Source organism: Amblyomma americanum, chromosome 11, assembly GCF_052857255.1.
Source record: "Amblyomma americanum isolate KBUSLIRL-KWMA chromosome 11, ASM5285725v1, whole genome shotgun sequence".
Taxonomy (NCBI): Eukaryota; Metazoa; Arthropoda; class Arachnida; order Ixodida; family Ixodidae; genus Amblyomma; species Amblyomma americanum.
Genome location: NC_135507.1, coordinates 22,025,842 through 22,045,507, shown reverse-complemented (window position 1 = coordinate 22,045,507; position 19,666 = coordinate 22,025,842). Strand labels below are relative to the sequence as shown.

Genomic DNA, 19,666 nt, shown 5'->3' with positions numbered 1-19,666 from the left:
GAACTCGACGCACGCAAAGATATTGCGGAAATGCAATGCACGCACTCAAAGTTTCATTTAAATGGCACACAGATGCAACAAGTTCAACCACAAGATACAGAACCTGGCGCATCGACCCAACGATGGGCGTGCCCGTTTCCAACACACGGAAGTGACGAGATGACGAACGTGTTTCAACATGCCCAGCTTGGTTTAAGGTTTCGACAAACGGAAATATGGCCAGCTGAATTACGGGCTGTACAAACGGAGCCAGCTCTTTGTAAAAGGCTGGACACTCCAGATTGATGGAATACATGAACAGCACAGGTTAAGGTTTCTTAAATTTTCCAGTTCCACCGCTCGCAAACTACCTACAACAGAGCTCTACCACTCAGTTGGTTTGAATTTTTTGAAGAGTAAACATTCAAACAGTCAAGTAAATATGCGGCATGAACTCTTTGCGCTGCTGCTAGCGAAAGCATGCAGAACGCTGCTACTCACTGGACTCAACGGCGATGCGAGAACGTTGTTGCGCTGGCCCAGAAGCCGTCTTTCGTACTCAGGGTCCATCTCTCAGGCTTTTACAATCGCGTCCTTTAAATCGTTCATAACGACTTGCGAGACAATTCAGGTGGCGTGTGAGCAGAGCCGTTGAGCCCCGATGGTGCGAACTGGCACAGCGAGTTCACGTCAGAGCACTGGATCGCCGCGTTAATTCAGTCACCGACAGTGCAGGATTAGTGGCAGGTGGACGTAGCAGTTCTGCTCAGAGCAGTTTTGCCCCAGAGAGACAAAACTTGAACGGCACGCACTGCAGCTGCGTCCTCCGCAGTGGAGACGCAGTGTTGGAACCGACGAACGCTGCGATGCAAGGCGGCCTCGGCTGGGATGCTTTGACGACGTGTGTGGTTTGTCCTGAAGGAATAGCTTACAAGAAGCGAATTGTGCTTCCTCTTAAGTTACTCGCATCAGAGACAAACGCTCACGTACCGAACGGTGCGCATGGCGGCGTTCATGGCGTACCCAAGGTTTGGCGTACCGTGCAAGGCGGTTGCTTCGGTCTGAATCGGTCAGCGCTTCTGGCGCCACCAACGCATGACGTCAATGGCGCTTTGTTTGAACATTCGCAGCGGAGTGTGCTGGGCACGTTTTACCAGAGTGATTCTCAGTACAACACTGCACATTATAAATCATCTCCAGGCACTCTTCGCTATTTTAACTGACTAAAAAAATAAAAAGATAATGCGCTGTTCAGCTCGTCTTTAATTTTATGCCAACCTTGATGCTAGCTTGATGATCCTGCTTGGACCGTATTTAACCCGCAGTAAAACAATAAAAAATAAAAACTCTGCGGCGAGAGAAAGTTGTGCATGAGCCCGCCGCTTGAAATACGATTGTCGAGATGCTATGTTAATTTCCAGAAGTGAGTAGAAGTGCGCAAAAACCACATGCTTCATTATTTCTTCATAGAAAAATATCGTAGCGAGCGATATTTGAGCGAGCTAATGCAGACATGCTGAAAATCCGAATTCGTAAAGTCGTCAGCGTCGCTGTAGTTTGGAAAATCGGCGTGTCGCGAATTCGCGACACTGTATATTTACCGGCTTCTGTATGCTGGTGCTGGGGGAAACTGCCTCTTTTAAATGTAAGAGAAAGTAAGTGAACCAATATATTGCACAAGCGCTCGGTCCAAAATACAAAAACGTGGTAGTTGAGTGCAAGGGCATTATCGTCTGCTCTTTTCCAATAGCTGGCCATGCTTGGACCTCCTTAGCTTGTCACCACACCCAAGCACAGACACACCTATATTGGCCGCCTATGAAGCACCTTTATATTAGATACTTGACCAGTGACGGTTTGCCAGTCTTGTTCCTAGCAAATGTTGCTGCCTGTATTGGTATAGTTTGAACTCTTAGCGAAAGTTATAAATAATGATCTCTCAGGAAGCACCGAAGCGTATAACAATTTCACAATTTGTTTAGGCTTTAATGCATTGTTCCTAATGTCTTTTTTCTAGCGCTTTTCTGAAACGTTACAAACATACACGTTCGAGTAATCTTTTTCTAAGCTTAACTAAACATTCAACCAACATATAGGCAACGTCAATTACATAAAATGATAAAAGTAACCCTCAAAGACCAAGCCCGCCGATTGTGAGAACACACAGTATACACTACGCTAGAGCACTGCAGTACAACGCAACTAATATACATCATACACTCATCTTTGAATACACCCGCCCAGCACCTTCCATATAGCTCATATATCCACCAGTTGCAGTCTAATTTTATTTTTATTACTTGTTTTACAGCGCTCGAGAGCTATACAGAAGAGTGACGCGCACAGCGCAACAGAGACCTCTCACTGCTGACAAGGAGGGTGTGCTTGCTGCGTGGCATAAGCAGATTTTATTTGGTTAGAAGGCTGGACAGGGTGTATCTCTCAGACTTTTAGCAATGCAGTGGTATCCGCTGAAGAGAGACCGGTGTGATGGTAAAGAAGTGCTCAAAAGTCTTAACTCGTATCTAGATATCCTGCTCTGCGGAGCAGGAGATTTCTAGATACGCAAGGACACACACACAAGACTTTGTGCTCGCTCCGAGTGATTGTGTCAGAGACTGGGACATGGCAGAAATGTGTGGCAAGCAGTGAATTGCAGGAATAGCTGACCCTTTTACCAATTAAGTGAGGCTCGTTTTAAAGTTAGTTTCAGCAAGTGACCGAATTAATTAATGGCAAGTATCACCGCAATCTTGAAGTCATTTCTCACGTAAAAGACTGCTTTGAGCTTTCACGAGATGTAAACGAAAGTATTAATAAAATCAGGGGGTGTTGTGGGTGTTGAAAGGGCAGCATTTTTCTGTTCTGAGAAATAGCATATGTATTGATACCAGCTATGCTCGCGGCAAATGGCGCATATCTGGCCGACCCAGGTCTAGTACGTTCTTGAAGACCGCTTTCAAAACACCGAAATCAGGCTTCTTATATTTGTTGATCATTCTTTACTTATATACGATACTAATGCTTCACTTCAAACCATGGCTATGTTTACCTACATAGTGTTTTGCTTTCTTGTAGTTGACCCATGTCGATAACTTTATTTGATCTTCAGATCTGATTTTTATTTTTAGACACGACGTTTCCCTTGGAGGGTGCCAGCCGAGAGACAATTAACCAATCCTCTCATTCTCACTAGTGCATTTGAAATTGAAAATACGAGTTTTAACGATGAGGGTAAGAAAAAGATAACACACAGTGAGTTCAGTCAGTAACTTCAGACGAAGCGTTTGGTTCTTGTTAGCACGTAACACTTTGCAGCTGTTGACCTCGGTGGCAGAAGACGATGAGAAAAGAGCACGCCTGCGTGCAATGACCACGAGGACCGGCTGTTTCTTCTTACATATATCGTATCTCGTATATATACATTCAAAAAGAGCGGGAAAAAATGTTCTGCGTCGAAGTGGCCTCGTGCAAACAAAAATTGACAGGAACGCCTAATTCTAATATGTGTTGACAATGTTATAGTATTAGAAGCCGTTGATTCCTTTATCGGAAGTGACGTCACTTCCCTCTAGCCAATAGAAATTATCCCGTCTAGTGACGTCAATACTCTCCAGCCAATGGGAGGAATTTATGACCGACGACGCATTGTGGCTCCGTGAGACTTCTAACGCTATCGGAGTAAAAATAAAACACCTGTCGTATCGTACAGAGTGCATTGACACTGTGTAGTACACTGAATTCCCGTGTCCTGCGGCAGTGTGTGTGCTGGACAAACAGGCCGTCACACAGCGTTTGCAGAAAGCAAATGTTATAGGAGCTAGGCCTTTTACAACAAACGGTAACTTCCAGGTATTTAGACATTTATCGAAGACTGCTCGCGCAAGCCGCACTTCGACAGCAACACTTCTAAAAAGCAGAATCCATGATAAGGTCGCCAGAGATCTATATTTAGGGAGCCGAGATTTTGGAAAGGAAGGACTCGAGTGTCCGAATGACCTGATGCAGAGGGAACTGGCTTCACCCGGGCGACGAGTTCAAAGGTTCACCAAACAGTTCTAACGGAAAACATATATTTTATTTGGTTCAAAAAACAACAAATATTGGGCACCAGGTGGAAATAAAAGTGACACAACATATGTGACGAACAGCGCGCATTTCTAATGAATAAAAATATACAAAAATGTGACCAGCTAAACAAAACTTCTCTGTAGTACACATTAAAAAAAAAGAACATAAGTGCATCTTATGCTTACCAGCAGAGCCGCACACAGTAGGCTGGACGATTTACCAACGAACGTAGCCCGACTAAGCATACATGCATGCATCAGTCGCAACATATACGATTCAACACTTCGGATAGGTGCCGTATTCCTTTTGAGCAAAGTTTCGCCGCCGAATTCAAGCTACAACTGCCCTGAGTTTCAAAAACCGTGAAATCCAAAATTCTTGCGGTGGTAAGAGAGCACCACAGCTCTAAGTGCCATCTTTAAGCGAAATTTAAGCACAAATGAGCCGGGTTCGGGAATCATTAATGGCGGAATGGTGCAGCATTCGGTGCATGGAGTTCAGGACCTTCTCAAATTCTGCGGGGGGAGGGAGCAGCGTCATACTCTTGACTAGCTCTGGGGTGGAAAGTGCTACACCAGTGCAGTGGCATCATTACTTTTGACAAAAACTGCATTTCTGCAAAACAGCTTGAGCCATCCTGCAGATTCTGCAATGGGAACTGTCCCGTACGTTAGTTTGAATGAATCTGCCACGAAGAAGACATAGCATCGTGCATTTAAAGCAACGCCCAAGCCAAATAAGTGTCGCAGTGCTATCTGGCAAGTGCAAGGGACACAATTTAGCAGCACAAGACCACAGCTGCTCAAACCCTATCACAACGCGCTCAAACCGCACCATTTCAATAAGTGCCGGTGAAAGCTACATCTATGTAAGCCAAATCGCCGTTAACGCAACAATTAACCAGCGGCATCCGCGACTGAATTACTCCCAGGAACCTATGACTACCAGCTGGCTGCAGTCCGGACAGGGACGGATTTATCGACAGGCGTCTGGACTGCGGAGGAAGGATGGGGGGTAGCCGTCTTACATGAGGACAAGGACGTTGACAGGCATATATCCTCCAACGCTTCCACCCGGATCACCAACTCATCTGTGGTCAGCCTCCCACACTACCCTCCCCAATCACCGCAACAACGACCCTTTTATAAATTCGCCCCTGCGCGATGTTAGACCGCGTAGTACTCAACCATGCTTAGAACCAGTTGCGGAAGCCCCCGAAGTATCGGTTCCATATGTTATTGATGACGTCGAACGTTGAGCGGCGTGGTGGCGTCGCTGGTACGGCCGCAGTCGTGGTGGTCGTTGTGGTGCTTCTGGTTGTCCTCCTGGTCGAGGACCCGGTGCCGTCGCTTTCTTGACCGGCGGGACGTACCACACACGACCCCTCGCGGCAGTGCTGCGGTTGGCGAGACACATGGAACGAACAAAACGGAGGTGCAAACGGAACGTGAGCGTTAAGATTCAGCGCAGAACGAATGGTTAAAAAACAATTCATAGCGAGTCCCCCATCCCCTTCCCTTTTGTGCAATAAAGTTTTCCTGCTCCTCCTCATCGGCGTTGTGAGAGAAAAATCTCCGGAGAAGCAACCTACGCTGCGTGACCTTGTGGGGTCATCACAACCTGCGCACCGGACTGTGAGCAAACTGACCACCGTGGCAGGTGGTAGTCAAAATAATGACTGGTCGCGAGAAGTTGCTCAGGAGGATAGGATAGGATAAACTTTATTTGCTCTAATTACAAGGTCATTCAGCGGTCTGACAGAGTTCTTCCATCTTCCTGATGGTGATATCTTGTCTGGCAGGGTTGGTGCCCCTATTCCAGGGCTCCACTGAGGGTGGCTGCTCAGTGGAGCACTGGAATAGGGGCACCAACCCTGCCAGACAGATTGCTCAGGACAGGACAGGTTGCTCAGGTTGCTCAGACAGGTTGCTCAGGAGGAGCAACCTGGATTGCACAAGCCCTGCCGATGGCAGCACCTGCCATCGCAGGGCCATCGCTTAACCGCTGCACCACTGCGCCAGGAGTGGTATGAGGACTCCTAGAGATCTATGAGCCCACAAAGCTATCGCGTCATACCCTCAAGGCGGATCTTATGTGTTTCTTCCAATCTTTTTCTAAACTTTAGAACAAGTATGTGTACTGGTGCAAAGGGTTTGCACTGCACTTTGGAAGGAGTGCGGCGATTCTGGGAAAAGGAGTGAAATATGGAGCAAGCGCTTACTCCATCGAAAGGCGTTCTAGCCCTCCTTTACTTTTGAAATGTGCAGGGATAAATAACCCTGCTTTGATGACGCCTTGAACGCAGTTTTTTTTAATTGTTATCCGAAAATACAAGGCGCGCTTAACTGGGAGAGATAAAGCGTTAAACAGACACTAAATCCAGGTCCGGTATTGAGCTGAGAGCCGCCGTCGAAGATACGGTGAAATAAAACGCCGCCGTGAGCTCCGCAGAGTGTGCCGCAAAGAAACAACGGGAAGCGGCACGCGAGAACAGAAACGCGACATATTTGATGAGATGGAGAAGAACTTTAAAAGCCAGAGCTTTCTTCGCGTTAAGGCACAGCATATCCAGCAGCTCAGGAACCTAAACTAAACTAAATGCAACCTAAACTAAATGCCCAAACCAATGTCTTTCTGTACTTCGTTATTCAGAATACGCGCAGCTCCATTGAGTATTTCGTTATTATGATCCACAGAAAAAGTCTTCCGCGGACAGTCAGACACGCCACACTCCAAACAGAAAGGAGTAAGAGAGGGAGTAAGCCACCCTTTTGCTCCCAGCTTACTCCCTTTTACTCCTATACAGGCGTCTTTTTGTTTAGATGTAGCACGCGGCGACACATGCGCGCCTCGTTAGTGCTGCCATAAAAAGTTCGCCTTCCACAAAGAGCAAAACACTGACAAAATGCGAGCACAGGTTAGACTGAGTTCTCATCTTCAGATGGTGGCATCGAAGCCTCGCTCAGGCTTATAAACTCATTTCCAAGAAGAGACGAGAAAGGTTGGTATAGGTGCTTTAACTGGAAAGAGGCAGCAGAAGCTTGAGCAGCGTATATGGCAGTATAAGTACGACATTAAGCCTAACGAAGAATATCCCAGGGTGGTTTATTTCTCCCCATCCTTTAAAATTCAGCGGGCGTGGCAATTAAATCGATCCTCGCAATTTCCGTAGGGCTGACCTGATAAATCAAGCCAGTTTCACAAGGAATGCACTGAAGCTGCTGACAGGAGTGCTTCGAAATGAAAGTATACGCAGACTCAAAAACTTACGCAGAGGCGTTCTATCTTCTCGCTGAACATCATGCTGCTCACTTAGCTGTTACGCGAGCGCGGTGATGCACAAGAATTCCACGAATATACAAGTCCATCGAATATGAAAAGGAACACCTCGTTTGAAAAAAAAAGCCAATTTTTTTGGTTATTTCTGCACTAAAGATGAAATTGACTTTTGGAAGTTATACGTCAAGGCGATAACTAGCTAGAAAACAAGAAGAATGTCCTTGTCATACATATACAGTAATCATTAACTGAAGGCTTAAACTTTGTACCCTTTCGTAGTGGAGGGGTTTGCTCGATGAAAAACGTAACACTTTTCAATGACTTAGCTGGTGCACGGTATGAACGTACCTTTCCCTTTGCGCATGTGGTGCCATCTAGTGCTGGATGCGCTGGGCTTGCCCAGGAACCTTCCAGGCACCACAGTTCTCGACACACGTCCTGCAGAAGACAAGGCCCGATCATGTACTCTCTAAACAGATAGGAGTAAAAAGAGAGTAAGCTGTCCTCCAGGGCACTCTCTTTTATTAACAGGAGTTAAATACCCCCTTTTTACTCCCATATAGGCGTATTTGTGTTTAGGGTGTACAGACTCAATAGGAACTGTTTCACGAGATCAGAAGCAAGTGCAGATGTTGCCTCTAAGAAAATAAAACGAAAGAAGCAAAAGAGGCGCTGCAGAGGTAACACAAATGTTAATTGATCATGTGGTTTTTTATAGCACTAGCTATTATTGGTTCGTTTATTGGCTTCGCAGTGCACGTACGTCCGTGATCACGTGAATGCACCCAAAGTGCATACAGTTAATTGAACGCCGTTATAACGAAGTTGAAGGAGCCCGGTGATTACTTGGTGATAGCCGTAGCTTAGCTATAGACCGTGATGACTGAGTTTGGAAGGGGAATCGTCATTCCTTAGTTATATCCATTATTTCGATATAAGCAATATCGTTTTAACGAGATTCGGCTGTAGTACTAGGAAGATGACTTCTCAAACGTCGAAGAGCTTCGATAACATCGCACCCGCCGCGGTGGCTCTGGTTATGAGCTCGGTTACTGAGCTGGAGTACCCGGGTTCGAACACCGCCGCGGCCGTGTTCCTCATTATTAGCGGTTTTTGAGGAAAAGAAATGGCGCGGTAACTGTCTCACATCTCGGTGACACTTGTACCGCGCAGTAAGAGAAGGGATAAACAAGCGAGAGAAAGAAGAAAGGAAGAGAGAGATGCCGTATAGTAGAGGGCTCCGGAATAATTTCGACCACCTGGGTATCTTTAACGTGCACTGACATCGCACAGCACACGGGAGTCTTAGCGTTTCGCCTCCATCGAAACGTGATTATGCACAGGTTTTCCCGAGCACCATATGTCTGAAAGCACGCATCTCAGAACGGGCTCGGTAGCAGTAGCATACGCGCACAGCCGCCATCGAGAGTATTGCGCATGCGCACTCGGCGCCAGCTGGCGCCCAATTGTATAAAATTCCCTAAAGCTGGACAAGGGCAGAAGGCACATAGCTTACATTGAACGGGCTCCTGGACGACGTGTACGCACTGTAGTCCGACCCCAGGGCCAGCTTGCACTGGTCGTCAGCCGGGTAGAGCTGGCCTGGCAGCGGCTGGCCCTCAAGCTCGGCTACGGGCTGGCTAGACCGCGACGCCAGGCACGACGACGTCCGGCTCCTGCAGCAGTCGTGCGAAGCAGTAAACGGCCTTTCTTCGAGGACTGCCCCCCCCCCCCCCCCCGAACATGTTCTGGGGGAATGACGCGACGGGCTGCTATCGGAGGTGTGCGGTACAGCTCGTTCCACGTGAAACGCAGCAAGTCCTAAAGACGTGTTTCATCTGCCCAGATGCGCTAACCCAGCACAGCCCCTACCACTTTTTTCCCCTACCAATTTGGGGATTTTAAGCAGCGTTCATCAACCGAAAATACCAACATAGAGGAAAAAGAAAAATATTCAGTGTGGGACTGATGCCACTTTTTTAGAAGTTGGAAGTGGCCGGACCATGACTCCACCTTCGTAAGCGGACGCTGTTCAGTTTCTTGGGCGTTTTTTCTCCAGTGGCACGTCCTCTGTTAGCCACACCATAGCAAGAGCGCGTCGTGTTAGAAGCACCCTCTCTGCTGCGGCTATAGCTGACAAAGGTGCTGACCGGTCAAGAGCATTAGAGAACAGAGATACGAGCATGAAGACACAAACGCCTCAGAGGAGGGTCCATCTTCCGCCAGTTTTCGCAGTGCACTCGGCACAAAAAAAAGGACCTTGCACACACTCACGAGAGGAAGTCCTCGAGGTACTGTCCCGAGCAGGTTGACCAGCTGGTCTTGCCGGCTCCCGTTCGCGCCGACATGATGTACCGATCCGGGTTGCAGCGGTTGTCGGGCGGCCCGTCGTGGTGCATGCCCAGCGAGTGGCCCAACTCGTGGGCCACCACTAGCGCCGCCTCCAGACTGCGCGCCTCACTCAGCGTGCAGCTGTAGCGGCACCGGCACATGCCGTTCACCCATGCGAGGCCCAGCACGCGGCTGTTGTTGCCCTGCATGCAGAGATGGCGAGTGGGAACTTAATCACTACTTCTGTCCCTCCGATCCTCACTGAGGAGGTCCCCGTTGTGAGATTCTGAAGAACATCAGCGAGGACGTGAGTTCAGGTGCTCAGTAAGGTCCACGAGGTTTTTAAGATTGAGCGACTTGCTAAAGGACGTCAGTGAGCGAGCACATCAACCTTGAGGTCACTGAAGACATTGAGGGACTTCCTATGAGCCCCTCAATCTTAGGTCCTCGCACTGATGTCCTCGAGGACCTCACCCTTGAGGTCATTGACAACCTTGAAGACCTCGGGGATTTTGAGCACCTCAAGCTCAGGATAAGGAGCCCAAGGACTTCAACCTCACAGTCTTCACTACATTTCCACACAGTTCTTCGCCGGTTGAAGCTACAGGCATTGCCTCAGCCTTCGCTAGACAGCGGTCGTCGGATATTGATTTGTGCCTTGTCCTCAGCGTTAAGCTTTGCACAGTTTTCCAGGACAGCATTGCAATAAAAAGTGGAGGAGGAGGGGAAGAGGGGCTGACAATCCTTGCATGGTGCCATCGCCATCCTCAGCTCTACTGATGCTTTCTAATAATAATAATAATAATTGTTTTTTTGGGGAAGTCCCGTAACTGTTTTTATACATATCACGCAACGCCTAATGGCAGTGACTGCCCGTTCCGTTATAAACGCCGCTCTTAGCACTTAAGCCATGAGGACACATGCCGGCACGCGTGTTAAGATACTCTCCCTGTAGGCATTACTTAGTTCAACCGATTATCTTTAACGCAAGCTTTTTACTAGCACACAGCACTTCAGCAGCGATATTACTCAGTACAGCGCGGTTTGTGCGAAAGGGAAGGATCATTTAAGCTTGTTGCGAGACTCGTGTAAGTGTATACCTTGTGTAGGTCGAGTCCGGAGAGCATCATGGCGTGGTCCCAGGTGCCGAGCCCCTGCCTGGCCGCCAGCTGTTTGCGGCTGCATTGCCACACGCAGAAGTTGTCCAGGTACGAGTCAATGTCGCCGCTGGCCGTGCTGGGGCCACGCTGCGAGCGGGAAAATATGCACTGAGCATGCTATGCATGTCCTGCAGGGTCGACACGTGGTGTCACTCGCCCCAAAAGGACAAGGCTCGTCAAGCAAGCTCAACTCAACACGATCTTCACCCTAGCTCACCGGCCGTATCTGACGAAAGAGAACAATCCCTCGCATTGTACTCTTTGCACCGAAGCACTCGCCAGCGCGGAACGCACGTCTTTATACTGCTCAGTCGCATTTTCTCTCGTTAATGCGTTAGCATTAGAACGCCCATTACCGCAGTGGCGTTGGCGCTTGAGGCCTCGGTGAGAAGGAGAAAACGAAGGGTGATGGCAGGGGGGAAAGTAAAGAGAGGACGAGTCGGTGGGGGCGACCGGTGGCGAGAGGGAAATCACTTTTTTTTTTGCATTTCGCGCCGATCTAAATGCAGCTCAAGCGGCGGGTACCGAACCCGCTACTTCTTGCCGAGTAGCAGAAAGTTATAGCTATACAGGGAATGACACACATGCATGGCCCGTGATCTAATTACAGCGCTGGCGTCAGTGATAATGAAGTAGGTAGTACGCTGGTACATAAATATGGAGCCTAAACGCTCGTTCACATGCGCAATAAACCTCGCAAGTATCACAAAGTCGCACGAGAGTGAGTCTCAAAACTTTGTTCCGTATGTACCGTATACCATGAAACAAGGCCACGGAGCAACCGCGGTCATACGCTCAGTCGCTGGAAACTATCAGGTCACTGCTTTATTAACGAATGCTACTGAACACTAATGAAAACCGCGAAACACGAATATATGGGGCCTACCGGCATTTACGATGCGCCAAAAAGGGAAAGGGGGACAATTAGCTGCATATAGCGCTATGCTAGACGCATCACTTTCTCAAAATTCACGAACTTCTCCTACACTGGAAAAAAAAAGAAGTAAGCAGTTGACAGCAGTAAGAGAAGTAAGTTGAGCTAATCTGCAGGGTCTTCGACATACTGCTGCGAGGAACCCAACAGTATCCTTATTTGAATACGAACGGTACATTTCGACCCTACATTTCGGATGCGTGGCCTGTCGCCATGGAAACGCGACTCACCTTGGAGTCGACGAGTTCGAGATTGACGATGTCCAGCTTGATAGGCCTACTCAGCGACCGGTACTCCAACACCAGCTGGACCTGCCACGAAAGGAAAAGGACAAGCGCTCGTCACTATTCGACTCTGCCGACTATCTTCTTGAAAACCGCTGGCTGCTCTGTCATTCTGAAATGTGTGCGTCTGCTTCGTATCATGGAACAACGGCTTTAACAATGCACCACGGCCATAGGAGGGCGGAGAGGTCACACGGGACTGGACGGACGCATCAGAAGGGTTCAAAAACGTAAGCCAGCGATCAAAGGATTAGGTGTGGCTTGATAAAACGGCGTGGTACACCCTCGACAACAGTATGATGACAAAAAGGCACCAACTCGACTAGATTTCTACTCTCGGCCAATCTTAGGAGGTACCGCTTCAATCCGTAGCAATAAAACTTTGTTCTGCTTCACCAAACTGTAGTTCGTCCTCGTACAGAAAATGAAGTGACGCTGATTCTGCAATGAAGCCATGAAGAAGCGGCTTTATGTCGGCCGGCCATTTTGAGGCAATCGCCTTATCACCTCCATTTACAATGCACAGCGAGCAGAGTCGCGCCCTTCGAAGAACTGGCTTCCTGGAACATCTAAAGCTTTTAAAAGAGCGAACAATGAATTTTGCTCGACTGTACAGGCGTGTTATTGCTGCAGCGTACAAGAGGCGATGTTTCAAGCTAATCCCGCAATCGTGGCAGCCTCTGTTAGTCAACACGTGTGCCGAAGCTCGAGCTAACAGGCTTCGCAGCAGTTAGGCGACCGCAGTGCGATAGGTATTTGCAGGACTTTAGCATTAAAACTTCACGTTCACCTTTCGTGCCACTGCTCGTCAAATACCGAAGCGCGCTGCGGAAACCCCCGCACTAGGTGACTAATTATGCATGCCTTGCAAATGAGCGGCCTATATATGGACATAGTGACAAGAAAGCACGTGGCACCGGTGTCGGCCCCAGCTTGCAACCGCTCGCTGGCGTCGTTGCGAAACCGCGGCAGGCACGCAAGTGAGAACACGAGTGCGCATGCGCAAAAACGGGAGGGCTGGAACGTACACAGCATGCGCACGCGGCTTCGCAGTGTTGCGGAACCGTAAGGCGAAGCAGGCAGTGATTACAGAGCGCAAAAATGTCGATGACACGAGTATTGCTCATCTCATTAATGATGCCGTGTTTGCTTTTGTGTCTTAACGCGGCCAATGAGTGACGTAACTGCTCGCAGCGGAAACGGCGCACGCGTCACTGAGGGAACGTGCGCAAATCGGAATGGCCGTGCCGTCATCGTTTGAGTCACAGACCGTTACGGCAACCACGAGCATGCTCTTCATCCACTTTGTTGGTCAACTGTTGAGGCTGAGTGTGAGACATGTGCTTGGGAGTGCGTGCATGAAAGCGGGCATTATACTTACGCAATTTTTACATGACGAAAAACTCCCCACCTTTCCCAGTTTCCTTCCCCCAGTTTCAACCTCCTTCTGCAACCTTCCAGAAATTGTTTTTGAAAGTCTCAATAGATGGGGCATCATCCTCGTAAGAGTCTACCTTAAGTATGGACCGATATTTTGAACACATAATCGCCGCCGTACATGTACGGCAGCGACAGTCAGAGCATAAAGTCAGTCGCTCTTCAATCCTGTACAAGTTATACAAAACTCCGAGTAAAAATCCGGGCATGACCTGAACCTGTTTATGGAAAGTGAGAGAACGGAGGTGCAGCCTATGAGCAGAACCGTCAGCCAAGCTTATGGCCGTTGAGCGAATAAATGTTACGTAAATACAAACCAGAGTTAATAGCTACATTAGCCGACCCGGGGGACGTACGTTCTCCGTCTAGTATAGGAGCCGCAACGACCCAAATGTGGTTCTTGGAACCCACACACAACAGAAAACTTTGTGTTGTCACAGCAGATTTTCCTGTAGTATTTTGGGACCTGACAACTGGAATTCTTGTAGTTACAACAGGATTTTCTGTAGTATCGTGCTGTCTGCTGTCGTAATGACAGAGTCAGTTCTGTCGCGACAACAGAAAACTACAGAATACTACAGAAAAATCTGTCGTAACGACAGGACGATAACAATTTTTGTCGTATTTTGGGGCCGGCGCTGCTGTATTCTTCGACTGGGAATCAACCTTAGGAGAGAGGGGAAGGGACCTAAGGACGCTGGCGTCGGGAGGAAGCTTGCGAGGAAAACTCAGTGTTCATGCAGACAGCATACCTGCTCGAGGACGGCCGTGAGGCGCGTGTTGAGGGCCTTCTCCGAGGGCATGCCGTTGGCCAGCGCCGCGTCCACGAACACGGCCAGCTCGATGGCGCGCTCACGGGACGTCGCCGCTGCCTTGACGGCCCTGCGGAGGAGGAGGCCGCGCACAGCGCGCGCACATAAGCAGTGTAACAACGGAGGAATCAAGAGAGAGAACGGTAAATGTTACAAGTCATCCTCATTATGGTTTATCGAAAAGGTTTTCTTTCCAGCTCAAGCGGAAGTAAACCGAAAAAAAAAACTCACAGGGTGGTTACGACGGTTACGACTGTGTAACGCGATGTTCAGCGATAGCTGTTCAGGCATTTAGTTTTGGGGATATATTCCTCGCGTACTGGTGTAGTGGCCAAGTGATGCACCCCTGCACTGGCGGGTGGATGCTCCAAACAGCTAGAGCCACCCGCAGGCTTATGCAACCCAGGTTGACCGCGACATAATGTCACGTGACTGTGACATCAACGCACCCACCGACGGCGCCGACGGCGACGAGAAAGCCAGGTACGGGCGCCTAACAGCTATCGCTGTAAAAAGAAAGCTGGAGCTTCAGTGCCTCCAGGACAAAGCAGCCGCCATTCATCCTAACCCTTATTTAGAACGGTTCGGAATGGAAGAAGCCGCACGGCGCATCTTGTACGAGTGAAATACCTTTCTTCCGTTCACACGGAGGGAAACAGCAAGAGGGCGACGATGCACAAGTGCCCCTAGAAGTGAATTTTTTTTTCCCGGACCAGGCCTTTAACGCTATCACATTAAATAAAAAAAAAAACGCTGCACACAGCTAAGAAAGAGATAACATCACATCCAGCTAGCCAAAAATGCAGGGAGGGGTTAATACTACATGTTATGCCCTTTTGGCCGCTGCGTGTTGCAGAAGAATGCAGCGACCTGCTGCGTTTTCATGAGAGAAGACAATCGCCGCGCTGGCACAGAACACGACAGTTTTCAGAAACACCTGTACCGTTTACATGCGCTTCAAGGGTCTGTGGATAATTATAATGCGCGTGTTGAATCGCGCCTTTAGTGTGCGCAATGTCAAGTTCGTTCAATGCGCCAATTGCCATAATTGCTTATCGCCGCTACCACCTGACATGATTACACAAACGCCTGTCTTCCTCATGGCATCTGTAACGCTGTGATCCGAGCACGTTTTCTGTATACGGCAGGTTGAGTGTGACTCTGTCCCTATGCCAAATATACTCGGGAACGATGTGCACAGTCGTAACGAAGTGTGGCTGGTACGCACGTTACTTTGCGAATGATGCTTGACGCTTGATACATTCACAATGCTGAGTATAGGACAATTTTCTTCTTGTACATTGTAACGCGACTACAACTGAAATATACTTTAGCCATTTACTGTGGTCCTTTTCTGAAGAACTACGAATTCCGAAGTGGGAGAAAGGCTCTTCCACCCTGAATATTTGGAGAGCGAATTAATGAAACACGTTTACTGAGTCTAACGAAGCCTTCTCTGGCAATGGGGTGGACCCCTAGTCCGGGGCCGCAATGGAAACTGCAACAGCTCTCGCCTGGTCTACCAGGAGTCGCTGGTCTTCCAAGCTTGAGCTGGAAAAGGCCTCCTCCCACTGTTTTATACTGGAGACTGCCGTGTTGGAGTTGGCAGTTTCGCACATGCTACAGTTAGTACTGTTGCATTTTCTCTCAAGGTCTCCCTGCCAAAACATTTAGGATTTCAAACGAACATACTAGCTCCAAAGTTAACCAAAGGGGCGGATTTTACACTGCTGTCTTGATGTGACAGCAGAAGTCCACGAAGGATGCTGATTTTCTTGGCTCAGTAAATCACATGAGATAAATAGCGAGGCGGCACACACTTCCCTAAAAGTCACAGCATTCCTTGCAGAACGCACAAAACGCACCAAGATCATGACAAACTCTCAGCTGAGTAGGTTCGAAGGAGATCGGTTTGACAGTACCACCAGAAAAGCGCTTACAACCACTAAGGCATGAGAATGGCAAATCAAGGGTGCCTCTATGTTCACCGTCACGTTCAATTTGACAGGAACGAAGTAGTTGACACAATTTCGCAACGTCGCAATTTTATTCCTAGAGGCCGCACTGCCAGCTGTATGGACTATGAACTCAGCCAATTGAGCTACAAGACACAGATGCCTTATTTTAGGCAAGAACTTAGAACCTTCATGTCCATACCAATGGTGTGCGCAATCCATATATGAAACAAAATGACGTCTCCTGGCGGTACAACGATTGTACCTGCCCCAAAACGAAGGCGATGACACGAACGCACCCTCGCCAATACCAGGACAGCTTACCTTCGCCTCCTAGTGGGCGGCTTGTTCCAGGAAGTGAGCAGCTTAGACGTCGGGGCTTCGCGGCGCACCACATGTTCACTTCCTCCCAGTCGTCCGTCTTCCCCCACACTCACACCACCGGTACGCTGGGACGGCTCCAAAGAGAGGGCTTCACCACTGGGAGTAAAGATGAGCGCGTGGACATGCAGTTCACCGGGACAAGCGGTCACCACAGCCCTGCCTGTGGTCCTGGCGCCCTGCTCGTAGACGCGGCCTTCGTAAGTGCAGTTCGTCATCGAGGCGGCGCCTCCGGGGAAGGACTCGACAGCCGCGCGTTTGCGGCGAAGAGGCACGGACAGCCTGCGGTCTCCGGTTCGCACCAGCAGTATGTCCGGCAAGAAGGTCACCTCAGCCAACTGCGTGGCCGCATCACTGGCCTGGAGACAGATGAAAAGTTGGGGTGAAGGCTGAGCTCAGTCGAGAACATTCGCATGCATGCACAATTCGGTTTTAGAAACCGTGCGAAACGATTGCATATGGTACGGTATGGTATCGGTTTTGTTATGTGGTGCGTAACGTCCCGAAGCGACACATGGAGTATGAATGGGTTGGTATGGGATATGGTGAGTTAACTTAAAGTTCTTAACACATGAAACTGCGGTACAATACAGGGCGAAGCGCAATCTTCTGTCTTGAGATGCTTCACCACTTAGCCCCTAACTACACTCTTGAAGTTTCCAAAGTTCAAATGGGCTATAACAGACGCAGCCCTTACCCCCCCCCTACCCCCCCCCCCCCCCGAAGGGGCTCTTCAGCGAACTCTTAGATCGCGTTGAAACCGCGTCCTCGGGCTCAGCAGCCGAATAACCTATTCACTGAGCCACGACGGTGGCTTAGCCAGTCTATCAACTAGAATGTTCTAATGCTTTTCCTGAAGAACATGAAATGTTACCAAAATAAGGCGCGTAATGGGGCAGGCTCGTAAAACCTCGGAGCCATAATACTACAGGGCTTCAGTTCCCTAAACAAAATAAGTACAACATATAGTCATCCCAGTTTCTCCGAAAGCTTGCTAGGTCCGTTAATCTCACAATCTCTGGCGACTTAGCGCTTATTGTACCTGCGTCAAGTCGATAAGAATGATTTGAAACAATCTGCGCGTTCTTTTACATGCTACCATAAACACCACGCCATGGAGATGATGCGTTGAAATTATTTAATGCACCTTTTAAAACACCATGCTTCGGTTCGCTGCTTCGGGCTGGCTGCTTCGTTCACAGACATATAGTGTGCGAAAGGAGGAACTTGCGAAATTGTGCGTGGCGAAACCATAAGCATAACAAGAGGGACAACATCACATTCTCCGTGATCGCCTCGTTCGGACTATACAGTTTGTTTTTGAGATCAATAAAAATATATTAATGGGTAACTTCATGGTGAGCTGGTGAACATTTCATTCATTTAAAAACGTTGTCAGTTCATCCCCAACTCGGCGGTCCAGGAACGCGTTGCTTCGCCAGATGTGTAGTATTACAGACAATCCCGTTTAGTTCTTGTCATTGAACTCCACGATTCCGTGGTTTTCAGGAAAGCATGTGACGAACAAGCGCAGGAATCTTGAGGGCGTGACGGAATCGCGTAAATTCAAATACTATACCAAACTCACCGAGGTTTTCGAGGACCTCGGGAGCAGAACAGGAGTAAAAAAACATTGAACTTTAACGTTCTTGCACGAAACCAAAGCAGGACCGAACGAACCAGGACCAGGATGTCTGCAAAACCCCAGTGAGAAAGGCGTGCGCAGCGATTCTGCAAAGGCGGCTACAAGAACAGCTTGGAAACAAGTTTTTTTTTTTTGAAGAGGACACTTTTCTTCCACAGTCCTAGGTATACCACCGAAAGAACACTGTCGTCAGACTCACCTGGACAGCGCACGAGCCAATCAGCAACAGCAGGAGTAGCGCCAGTGCGTGCAGACTCGCGCATACAGCCGGCAGCCACCGCCGCGCCAGCATGCTCGACGCCAAATGCGCCGCTGGCCGCAGCATAACGCGTTCGTCACTGGCGGCCATCCTCTTTTCGAATGGCGCTCGCGGGGTCCTTGGATGTTCACAAACGCCTGACTGCTCGGGCGTGACGGTCTCTTCCGGAGAGACCATCCACCTCGCGTTTTCGCTGTCGGAACCGACGCGCGCGTCCCAAACCCGCGCAGCACGACAGACTCCCTCTCGTCGGCGACGTCGGTACACGATGCACACACGTCGCTATAGCTGTGGCACTGACGCAGCCTTGGCCCTGACTCTCACCACAGGCGCTCGCTTATATGTGTTGCCGCTGAATCATGGGAACACGTGGGAGGTGCTTAGCGGGGAGGCTCGCAGCATGCGACTTCAGGGTACGACCAGGTACGACCAGTCACCTGCAACCTCCGGCGACAACGTCACCTTCGCTGCTGCAGGAAAGGGTTGCCACATCGTATACGTGTCGTGCTCAGTAGTAACCCGCTGTCGAAACCCTCGCTCTAAGCACACTTTGCGTGGGCCTGCCTCGGCCCGCATCTTTCTCCCGGTGTTTCCACCTGACTGGTCGGCCGCCTCTGTTGGGACAATGGATCGTTCAACCGCCATCAACATCCGTGCAACCTGCGTCCGCTCCTGAGATCATGAGACAGCCGGGTTGTAATATTTCACACACCTAATAGGCACTGCATAACTAGTGGACACCTGGCTCCTAAATCTTTTCACTTTTATGTGATGAACACGCGTTCTAGGTATTCTGCCAGCATGAACTTCGGGACTTCAAATCAAACCTCTCCCATGATTTAGTTTCTATTTGGCCTTCTGTAGATTTTCTTCAAAGCATCAGCATTTTGAAATCCCCAGCTGACTGCTGGAAGATTTTTAACAGCCAACAAGAATGGCGCTTTAACTTTAGGGCCTCATGCCCTAAACGTTACCTGCCCTCCAGAGAAGCAGAAGTGTATCGTTGAGAAGCATTTCATGGATCCGCGAGTGACCCCGTGGACCAGTCGCTGGCGGCCGAAAAGATTTTCTCACGGAAGGAGACGCTGCTCTTCGAATGTCATTACGTTTTATTTGTATAATCATCCTCTTTATCATAC

At 49.1% G+C, this 19,666-nt stretch overlaps 2 protein-coding genes across 2 annotated transcripts in view; both read right to left on the bottom strand.

Annotated features, from left to right (window-relative positions):
- fzr (fizzy and cell division cycle 20 related) overlaps positions 1-1,032 on the bottom strand; it is a 28,588-nt gene extending 27,556 nt beyond the window's left edge. The window contains exon 1 of the mRNA XM_077644269.1: positions 481-1,032. Within this exon, the coding sequence (XP_077500395.1) occupies positions 481-549 (69 nt within the window). The 5' untranslated portion in view covers positions 550-1,032. The remainder of the gene's footprint in view (positions 1-480) is intronic.
- A 3,007-nt stretch (positions 1,033-4,039) lies between these two features.
- LOC144110616 (A disintegrin and metalloproteinase with thrombospondin motifs 16-like) lies at positions 4,040-18,999 on the bottom strand. The gene is made up of 9 exons (XM_077643641.1): positions 18,468-18,999; positions 16,567-16,982; positions 14,228-14,357; positions 11,985-12,065; positions 10,761-10,907; positions 9,604-9,863; positions 8,846-9,005; positions 7,678-7,767; positions 4,040-5,446 (listed from the first exon to the last, which is right to left on the bottom strand). Exons 1-9 carry the CDS (start codon positions 18,702-18,704, stop codon positions 5,243-5,245), a joined length of 1,725 nt encoding a protein of 574 aa, XP_077499767.1. The 5' UTR covers positions 18,705-18,999; the 3' UTR covers positions 4,040-5,242.
- Positions 19,000-19,666: the final 667 nt, after the last annotated feature.